This window comes from Carya illinoinensis, chromosome 3, assembly GCF_018687715.1.
Source record: "Carya illinoinensis cultivar Pawnee chromosome 3, C.illinoinensisPawnee_v1, whole genome shotgun sequence".
Classification (NCBI taxonomy): Eukaryota; Viridiplantae; Streptophyta; class Magnoliopsida; order Fagales; family Juglandaceae; genus Carya; species Carya illinoinensis.
The window spans coordinates 31,566,818-31,578,178 of record NC_056754.1 but is presented as its reverse complement, the minus strand read 5'-3'; the positions used below and the strand labels follow the sequence as shown (position 1 = coordinate 31,578,178).

Here is an 11,361-nt window from a genome sequence, read left to right as displayed (position 1 = left end):
GGCAGTCCTCTACAGTATGGAAAAAATAAATAAATAAGAAAAAATACAGATACGCTGGTACAATTTGAGCAAGAAATAGTTTATTGCCACCCCATCTAGACCGATGTAAAGAAAGATGGCAAATATTAGAATGGACAACCTTAAAATTGACTCACTACTATGCATCAAAATATTGGTACAGGGATTAGCTTGATCCTGCCATAGATGAGCTACAGAAATCCAAGAAAAAGAAAGCTCAATGACAGATAGAATTTACCAAAAATGAGATTTAAAGGGGAAAGAAAAGAAAATTAACTTTCTAGTTCATTCCGTATCCAATCTTGTGAACACACCAACGCTTGGACTGTCTGTGGACTCAGTGAACTCCAATTTCGACGGAGCACCCTTCCTCCAGTGTTGAATGCAAACTCTGAAGTAAATTTGGACATGGGAACTGCCAACACATTCCGCGCCATCATAGATAAGATAGGATACCTAGGAGTGTGTACTTTCCACCAATTTAATATGTTGAAATCTACATTACGAGGAAAGAGGGGCTCCTCTAGATACTTGTCTAGATCTGATTTCATGCCTTCACCATGAGCAGTTTCATGTAGGTATTTGTCAAACCCCATCAGCCTATCCCTTGAAGCAGGTGAGGAACCACCCACTTGCCAGGACAGACCTTGATCAAGAGAAGCCAGTGGTGAGCAGATTGAATGTTCATTGTAAAGTTCCTTGACACAGTGAAAGACATCATCAACACGTTCTGAAGCACTGCTACCATAGATTTGTGGATAGTAATACTCTACCAGTTTCATCTTAAATCGAGGATCTAAGATGGCTGCAACTGCTAAACCAGAGCTGCATCTCTCCCAATATTCTTCAAACTTATTTCTCATCTTCGATGCCAAAGAACTTATACAATGATCTGAATTCTGGCACCATTCAATCAACTGCAAGTGAATATCACAGAGCTCAGGAAAATATATATTTGCTGTTGGAGACTTGCACTTTGTCAAAACATTCGTAACCTCAACAAAGAGCTTCAAGAAACTAGTAACAACACTCACTCTCTCCCACTCTGTGTCAGATGGGCACATTGTGTAGACGGGGTCATTTTCTTGCAAAAGAGAAAATGCCTCCCTGTATTCCAAGGCCACTTCAAGCATAATATATGTGGAGTTCCATCGCAATGAATTATCTAGACATAAGGACTTTTGACTTTGAACTTTAACTTCTTCAGCCACTTCATTGAACTTGGCTTGCATTGCTTGGGTACTTTTAAAGTGTTGAATGCTTTCCCGAATCTTATTGGTTACATCGGATAGTGCTTCCAAGGCATCCTGAACCATCAAATTGATAACATTTGCCACACAGCGTACATCAAAGAATTGGCCATTACAATAAAGAAATCTGTTCTGGGACAGCCGGTCTCTGATTTTAAAGACAATGTTGTCGTTGGTAGAACAACTATCAAATGTCATGGAAAACAACTTACGGTCAATATCCCAATCCATCAAACATGTCATGATAACATCTGAGCGCATGTCTTCAGTATGGGAAGGATCAACCAAACTAAAATTTAGAACCATCTTCTTTAACAGCCAAGATTCATCAATGTAGTGTGCTGTCAAACACAAGTACTCAACGTCGCCATAAGCAGCCCACAACTCTGCAGTGAGGCTGATTTTTCCAGGCAATTTATCCAACACTTCGTTCACCTTCTGTTTCTCTTTCATGTAAATTTCAATACAATCAGCCTCAGCTTTACTAAATGTCACGAGCTCAAAAAGTGGCTGCATATTCTTAACAAATACTCTAAATCCAAAATGCTCAACCATGGCTAATGGATACCCATGTAAAATGATCATGCGAGCAAGATCAAATTGACTTCGCCTTTGATCGAAGCTACCGGTTCCACCGTTAACAAGCTCATCTTTCATATGTTGCTCTTGCTCAAATCTAACATTCGCAAGGCTGAGCATTTCATCCTTTCGCTGCTCTTGATCCAAATTTAAATTTGCCAGAGCTAGGGTCCTTTCTTTTTTCTTTTCCCTCGCTGCAATATATTGAGGTATGCCATGATTAGATCTTCTCTGGCACCTGATCAAATGATTCCTCAAATGTGATGTTCCGCTTGTACTTGATCCACTAAGTTTCTTTTTACAATGCCTACATACAGCCACACAGGTATCACCTTTCTTGACCCTATCAAAGTCATTCCATACAACTGATTTCAAACGGCTAGAATTGACTATTACAGCATCTGACAAATCCATAGCATGAACCTAATCTTTCACCGAAATCTGTAAATCAAAAATATATACAAATATGTTATGTTGATAAATAAAAACTGAAAGAAAACTAACAAAATCTATAAACTGCAGAACAAACAGTAACCTATGTGAGACATCATCACCAAAAAAAGAAGACACTAGTTGTTCATTTCCTATACAGTACAAAACCATTTCAAGCAGTATATTATTGAGAAACATGAAGCAAATTATTGAAATCAAATGTAAAGCATAGAAGACAACTGGAACCAAATGGAAAATATAGATACAAAGAATCCAAGAAAAAAATATGGTACAGTTACTCAAACTTTAATAACAATTAGGAAAACTAGTACTAAATGCGATTTTTTGTCCCTGGTTACATAGAAATGTTGATTAGTTATAACATGAGGAAAGAACAGGAGACAATTATGAAGAGAAGGGTGGGGGAGATGGTAAGAGAGATTTAAAAGAAACAATTCTTAAAAGTTTCTAAGCATATTCAATGCATTAATGGAAAGCTTACAAAAAATCCCTAGATCTTGCACAAGATTATCAAAAGATGTCCCTAGATTTGGAAAGAAGGTTACTCTGAATTTTTAAGCAATCTCAACCAAGTCTTTTTTTTTTTCATCTTTTTGATTAAGTGAAATATCGGGTTTATTGGTAAGACTAATACCAGCTCAAGAAACATGTCATGGAGAAGGTTATTCATTAAAGATTTGCAGAAACTATGGATGAATAAGATGGTCTTAAAATGGACGCCAAAGCAACAATTAACTCATCCTGGAATTAGATTTTCTTTCCTATATATGTTTAAGCAAATAGCCAAGTCAATTTGTGAAGGTGTTCTCAAAAAGGTGGACGTCGATTGGTTGGATGAAAGAGGATTTATTTGTCCAAAGGTGATAGAATAACTCTGATAAAGAGCACTTTCTCTAATCAACCTGCCTATTTTAAGTCTTTATTCCACTTCCCTGCAGGTATCCAATTGCATTGATAATTTACAGAGGAACTTTTATGGGGTGGCAAGGGAGAGGAGCTGGAGGCCTGGAATTCCGCCTAGTGACTCCCCCAAGATGTGCTCCTAAATATCTAAGGGCAGGTGCCACCCCATCCCCATGGGCAACACAACAGTGTCCTGAGGGAGGAGTTTAGAGGCCTTATAGTAGCACGGACTTCTTTTTCTTTCTAGGTCATGCAAAGGGGGCCAGTCCAAGATCAAACTGTTGGTAATTCTACTTTCTAATAGTTGTTAATTCCACAGCTCTGGAGGAGAATTCCATAAATTGAGGCTAAATACATAAATTATATATTTGTTGAATCATCCGACTCATTGAATTGGTTCCTATTTGATTTCGAACCTGACTCCGATTTTTAAGCCTTGCCTGCCAATATATCATGGTGCTCTTTTTTAGTGTCTTTCTCTATATTCGCTGAACACTTCCAATACCTCACCATGGCAGAGATTTCACAGCTCAATTATAGCAACTCGACTTTCTTTGCAGCTTTCGAGCCCCTTTCGTATTATTAAGATAGGGCGTTGGGCGCTCTTGTGCAATACGGCTGAAAAGCCTTATCTTGCTTGCTCTTCTTTTTTAAAGAAATTGCTTGAGCGACTTTAAAATCTTATCTTTAGCAACGGCAAGAGTCTTGGGATATAAGAAAATTTATTACATTCAACTAGGTCCTCTTCAGAAAGTGGCTATGGCTGTATTGTGATACCCCATATGATAAGTATAAGGGTAGGTTGTGTATGAGATCCAACATTGCTTGGGAACGAGAAGTTCTTGCTCTTTATAAGGATCCCACATATGATAAGGATATGGGTAGGTGATGTATGAGATCTCACATTGCTTGGGAAGGAAAAGTTCTTGCTCTTTATAAGGTTCCAATGGGGCTCCAATTTATCATTGACTAGTCCTTTTAAAGTATAGGCCATGTGGTTTGAGCCTTCCATTAGGACTTTACAAATAGTATTAGAGCCTATCACAACCAGAAATGTGGGACTTGAGCCCTCTCACCTACGACGGACTGACCCAGTGAGGAAGTCTGAAATTTAACAGGGGTGATTGTGATTCCCTATATGATAAGAATAAGGATAGGTGGTGTATGAGATCCCACATTGATTGAAAATGTGAAGTTCTTGCTCTTTATAAGGTTCTAATGAAGCTCCAATTGTATCATTGACAAGTCATTTTGGAGTATTGACCACGTGGTTTAGGCTTTCCAATGGGATGTTACATGTATGCGACAAAGAGAGAACCTACAGAGAATGGTGATCAATGTGATATGATAGTTGATGGAGCTGTAATGAGGTGAATGGAACACATGCAGTTGGACCATTAAAAGATATTAGAATGGGCTCAAGGGTGTTTTAAAAAATTATCATATATGTGGTGGTTGGTGGGAGATGATCCAAAATAAAGTTTTGATAGGATGTGAACCCCTAGTGGTTGGCTCAAGTGGTAAAGGCCTTGGGCTTGGGGATATGCTCTCCCCAGGTCTAAAGTTCAAACCCCCTTGGGTGCAAACAATCTTTAGGGGCCATCGGACCGAGGGATTTTCTTCTTGAATTACCTGAGGTGCACTTGCAGGAAACTCCGCGCCGATAGCCTGTGCACCCTTGGGATTAGTCAGGATGTTTGTTGTTCCTGGACACCCGATACCAATAAAAAATAAATAAATAATAAAAAAGTTTTGATAGGATGTGGTGTGGAAATCACCCTCTTACCAGGGCATTCCCATATCTATTTTTCCTTGCTCGGTCAAAGGATGCCTTTATAATAGAGAATATAAAGCTTCCAAATAGACTTCCTCAATGTGTAGAAAATTTTAACAGAGCGGCACAAGATTGAGAAATCATTCTACACTACTCAATTGTATTACATGTGTTTGAAAAAAAAAGATGGGCTTGAAATGCAATGGGTAGGGGTGTAAGAATTTCCATCAAAACCGAAAAAACCGACCAATTTCAGTCAGTTTGGACCAAACCAATTAAGGAACTGGTTGTTCTCGATCCAAGAAAGTAGAGAAAATTGGTTTTCGGTCCTTTCACCCAAGACCGGACTAGATCAATCGAGTTTACAATATAAATTTTTAAATATTTTTTTATATGATATTTTATAATTTTTTAAAGTAGTTGTATAAATTGAAAGCAAGTCATTGTGTACCTTTCTTCTAACTAATTATAAGTAATTATGTAATTTTCTTCTAACCTAAGTATTTATGCTTAAATTATAAAAACTATTAAAATGCTAATAATTTTAAGACAAGGTATTAACTATTTTCTCAAAAAAAAAAAAAACTATTAATTATTGATAGTACACATATTGATAACATTATTAATTTATTACACTTACTTAAAATACATGATTAGTTAAGTATACTCTTGGTTAGAGAACTTAGATTAAATATTCACTTAATTACTTTTTTTCATCATTTTATACAACTTTTTGTCAAAAACTTGGAAAAATAAATAAAAAAAGACTCGGACTGAAATACCCAAATAAGACCGATTGGACCAAACCAAATCGGTCTTGGTTTGGTGTTTTGGTGGACTGAAAGAATTGATCCGGTCCAAAATTCTCCTCCAAGATTGACTAGACCGGACCGAGTACACCCCTAGCAATGCATCAAATCCAAAATGGGATTGTTTGAAGTCAAGTTGTTCTATAATGTATTGATCCATCGCAATAGTGTTATCCACTCATGGAATTCATAGTAGAAGTAAGGCCCCCTAAGAATTGCCCTTTTTTAGGGCTACATTAGGTACAAACCTTACCTTTAAGTGCTTATCAACAAGACATGCTGTGATGATTGAATGGTGCTGCACATGCAAAAAGGTACAGGAAACAGTGGATCATCTCTTACTTCATCGCCAGATAGCTTGTACTTCGTGGCAAGCAGTTTTTGGCCTCTTTGAGTTCATCTAAGTGATGCTGAGATGGGTGGTAGATCTATAAGAATGTTTGAAATGTCGATTTGGGAGTGAACACATTAGGCTATGGTGGAAAATGATTTCCAATATGCTTATTGTGGAGATTGGAGTGAATGAAATGATCAAAATTTCAAAGAACAACACAAGGATAATGGATGATCTGAAAGCTTTCTTCTTTAATAAGCTATACTCTTGAATTTTTGCTTATTTATGTTTCTCTATCTTTAGCTTTTCAGCCTTTTACTTTCTTTAGATAGGTAGATCCAATGTATGCTCATGTGTACTTAGGGGATGCCTAGAGAATGAGATGAGATGAGAATTTTGTGAATAATAGAAAGATTGTTTGTGAATAGTAGTAAGATAGCTTAAGTTAAGTATTTATTGGGTTTTGGGAAATAAGAGATAAAAAGTTGAATTTTTTTTTTTATAAAGTTAAAATGTTGTTAAAATATAATTTTTTAATATTATTTTTGTTTTGAGATTTGAAAATGTTGAATTTTTTTTTTTTTGAAACTTTGGGAAAGTTTTAATGATTACTTTGAAAATGTTGTAGTGATTAGTTTGAAAGTGTTTGTGTTTAAATGATGTTTGGGAAGGAATAAGATGGGATGAAATGAGATGGGATGGGATGGGATGTGTTTCCAAACATCCCCTTAGATGGTGCCTTTATGATCATTAATTAAATTTATCTTACTTGTAAAATAAAATAAATTTAAGCTAATAGCACATAGCTGGACTAGAAACACATATCCTTATGGTAAACAATATCAATTCAGGGTTCCAATAAATATATATATTTTTTTGATAATAAGTATTCAAGGTTCCAAATTTAACTATCCAAAAACTTTACCTAAAAAAAATTCTCACAAAGGCCCACATCCTAAAACTACTAGAGCAAAGACCACAAATGAAGGTTGTTTCTTATTTAGTACGCTAATGCTTCTACACAACAACCTTCAAAAGACCACAAACGAAGGTTGTTGTGTAGAAGCATTAGTATACTCAAAAGGTTTGATGTTCCTTAAACCCCAATATTAGTAACACATAATCAATATATGGTAAAATCTCATTTCTTTGGCTACACAAGGGGCAAGGGGATGTTGAACCCTGACTCTCAAAATGAGAACCAGAGCTTGGTGCTAGTGTGGCAAAAGGGCCCCTAACTAATCGATATATAATTTATTCAAGCATCAATGACAATTCACATGCTAAAACCGTAAGCTTGACACCTGTATAGAACCTTCAATGCCCCATACGACATGCAAGTAACTAAAGCAGTTCCATCCTTTGATATTCTTAATGAGTGTCTCTCTATCATTTCTGTAGCCACCCAAGCATGTCCCATTAGTTTAATAAATCCTACTAACTTTGAAATTCAAATATATAATAAACTTAAATTTAAGGCCCAACAGAAAAAGGCTATAGGCTTAGTAGATGACTTTCCACTAGAGTTTGCAGCAAAGAAAAATCAAGACTAAGGATCCTATTAAGTAATACCCCAAATTGAGCATACAAGGTGTAACGTCCTAATAGAAGGCTCAAACCACATGGCCTATACTTTAAAAGGACTAGTCAGTGATACAATTGGAGCCCCATTGGAACCTTATAAAGAGCAAGAACTTCTCCTTTCCAAGCAATGTGAGATCTCATACATCACCTAACAATCTACCTCCCTTAAATTCCCGATGTCCTCGTTGGGCTTATCTATTGTAGTTGACACGGCTCAAGTCCCACATTTCTGGTTGGGATAGGCTCTGATACCATTTGTAACGTCCTAATGGAAGGCTCAAACCACATGGCATATACTTTAAAAGGACTAGTCAATGATACAATTGGAGCCCCATTGGAACCTTATAAAGAGCAAGAACTTCTCATTCCCAAGCAATGTGAGATCTCATACATCACCTACCCATATCCTTATCATATGGGGTATTACACAAGGCTAGGAGGGTGGTGAATGCAATTGCAATGTCTAGCATAGAGAAATTCTTGTGCTTTAAAAGATTTCATTGGTATCCTATTGTAACTCTGACAAGTTTTTTTGAAGTATAAGCCCATAAGAAGTTTGGACTTTTCTTGGTTTAAAACCAAAATTTTAACGACAATAAGAAGGTGGATAGCATATACAATCTATAATGAGATGGGCATTATAACTAGTGACTCAAAACATAAAATTATTTTTTATTTTGACAAGTGATTCAAGGTGTAAATTTATTAAATAACCAATTGTTTAAAGAAGACCTTCTGCAAAGACTTAGGCCATGTTTGGGAAGTGAGATGAGTTCAAAACATCTCATCTCATCTCAAAACTTTTCATAATTTCCTTTCCGAACATCACTTAAACACAAAACACTTTTCAATTTCAAATCTTCAATTTTTTCATTTAATCATTACCTAATCATTACAACTTTCCCATACTTCCAAATAAAACATAAAAAACAATACAACTTTTTAAAATTTCAAAACAAAAATAATATGAAAAAATAATATTCAAACAATTTTTTTACTTTATAATATTTTTATTCAACTTTTTCTCTCTTATTTCCCAAAACCCAATAAAACATCTTAACTCAAACCATTTCACTACTATTCACAGAATTCTCCCGTAATGCTCCAGTAGAAGGCCCAAATCACTTAACCTATACTCCAAAAGAACTAGTCAATGATACAATTGGAGTACCACTGGATCATTATAAAGAGCAAGAACTTCTCATTCCCAAGTAATGTGAGATCTCCCATACACCACCTACTCTTATCCTTATCATATGGGGTATCACATCTCCTCACATCTCATTACCAAAACATGCCCTTGATGATGAAAATAGAAAATGTATAAGAACTAACTAAAAAAAAAAAGCTATATTTTACATCACAGGATTGAATTTAGTCATGCCCGAGTGAGGGCCAAATGAATGATGAAACAACAATTTTCTACGAAAATCTTGACCAAATATGTGATACATGAATTCAAAGATCTGCTATTGAGTAAATACCAAACTTTTTGGGAATGCTTGCCTAAATAGATTTTTCTTATAAGTTCTTGCTTGCTTAAATAGATGACAACTTTAAAGTACTAGATTATACAAAGCTTCCAGTTCAATTGCTAAAATTAGTAAAAATGTTGACTGGAAAATATTTGTAGAAAATCATCCACACAAAATGAGATAAACACCTCTTGTGGGTTTAGGGGACACCATAAGAGCACTTTCTTGCTAAAACAAAGAGGAGGGCGCGATGGCTGTTCAAAAATCACTGTTGCATGTGTACCTATTTTGGGAAGTAAAGTGCATGTTACTTACTGACAAGACAACCAGGAAAATTATTATAAAAATAAAAAATAAAAAAATAAAAAAGAAGAAGAAGAAGAAGAAGAAGAAGATTATAAGATACCACTTCCCACTTTACATTTGATGATGCATATAAAACAAACTTCGAAGTAAAATTCATGAAACCCTTTGCTTTTGCATAAATATGGAAAGATATCTCGGTCAAAATCAACATAAGAGGACAGAAAGAAATATTTTCCCATGATTTTCTTGTCTCTTTTTTGTGTTAGGAGTTCCTCTTTTATACTTCCTATGTGCTTGAGCTACACCTTAGGCATTTCTAATAAACTTCCAAGAGAGAAAGAGAGAGAGAGAGATGAGGAAATAAAAAGATCTTATCAGTTCCTTCCAATAATACACTACTGAAAAGTGAACGGAAAAAATATCCTCAAAACATGCTAAAATTTTCCTCGAAATGAAAAGCCTACCTTTATAAGTCTTTATTTGATTTAAAAATCCGACATAACCAAAACAAGGACAGCCGCAACAAAGAAAATTAACAGAATAAACTGAAAACTTTATTTTTCAGTTTTGCACTGGGAACAATTGGAAAACCCTTCGTCAAATGACTATTCGGCTCCACACTAGTAATTCAACAGTTTCAAAGCAATAATAAACCACAACAATGGGAATTGAGTCAGAGAACCGAAAACTAGACATATATAACGAAAAAAAAAGAGTTAACCAAGAAAAAAGGATGTGACATTAGTATCAACGGAATCTGGTTTGTTTTCCCACTCAATTTATCCTCATCTTTCCCTCTCACTTTTGTTTTTACGTTAATTTTTCTGATTTCAGTTCGTCAGGAACTGGGGGTTTTTAACCATCTGGTATCAGAGCATTTATAATCTTTACCTACGGATTTCTCGGTAACCGTTCGAATCCATTAAACACAAACAAGAAGAAGAAAAAGCAGAAGGTCCGAACCATACGCTGTTGCAAGATGAAGCTTGTGAGCGGCGTTAGGGTGCTGTGCGAAGTGGTGAACCGTGGGTTTCCGTTGGTAGTGGCGCGTGCGGTCGTCCCGAGCCGGGCGAGTAGAGTCGGGTTTGTGGGTATTGTTGAAGCGGAGGAGTGCGTCGGTGTTTTTCTGTGAAGCGGCTGCGCGTAGGTTCCGCCGTACGTTTGGGTTGCTGTCCTTTGTCTCCTGACGACGGCGTGCGACGCGGTGCCTGTGCCGCTCCGTTCTGGGGAGGACCGGTTTTCAAACAGAACCAAATAACAAAAGAAATCGGGAGAAGTGTCTTGTAGGAGCGAGCCCGTTTGGCAGGTGGTTTTGTACTGGGAATATCGTAATCCTATAATTACGCTCAGCAACGTTTAGGGCTATTTTGTTTTCACAATCATTTTCATTCTATTAATTTTTTAAAATATTAAAATAATAATAATTTAAAAATATATATATTAATAATATTTTATTTAATTTTTAACTTTTATCTCAACTCATCTTATCTCATATACAAAAACAAACAAAACTAAGTAGTACACAACCACGTTCCCTTTTATTTGTAATTTGGCACAAAGCTTCTTCTAGCTAACAAAACAAATAATGCCATATATATTTTGGAGCGTGTAGTTCTCTGCATACATATTTTAAAAATAAGTGAAGGTTACTATTAAAATTTTTTTTTTTCATATGAGTATCAAATTTACCCACTTTTAACAAATGGAATACATGGAGACTGTAACCTTTAGGACTATAAATATCATTTCTTTAAAAAGAATCCTCGAAGAAAAAAAAAATGGTAATACACAATCCTAGAGTCTGCACTAGAGTGTAAAGTTCCTACATACTCCATTTAAAACAATGTGGAGGCCCCTATTAAAAAAATAATTTTTT

At 35.8% G+C, this 11,361-nt stretch overlaps 1 protein-coding gene across 5 annotated transcripts; it reads right to left on the bottom strand.

Annotated features, from left to right (window-relative positions):
* LOC122304110 (zinc finger BED domain-containing protein RICESLEEPER 2-like) lies at positions 1–10,802 on the bottom strand. 5 transcript variants are annotated; one of them, XM_043116162.1, is made up of 3 exons: positions 10,449–10,802; positions 9,368–9,462; positions 1–2,288 (listed from the first exon to the last, which is right to left on the bottom strand). In XM_043116162.1, exon 3 carries the CDS (start codon positions 2,259–2,261, stop codon positions 291–293), a length of 1,971 nt encoding a protein of 656 aa, XP_042972096.1. In that variant the 5' UTR covers positions 2,262–2,288; positions 9,368–9,462; positions 10,449–10,802; the 3' UTR covers positions 1–290. The 5 variants fall into 5 exon arrangements, with proteins under 5 accessions (XP_042972096.1, XP_042972094.1, XP_042972095.1 ...); XM_043116160.1 differs by having other exon boundaries at positions 10,454–10,802; XM_043116161.1 differs by lacking the exon at positions 9,368–9,462.
* Between the last annotated feature and the right edge of the window lie 559 nt (positions 10,803–11,361).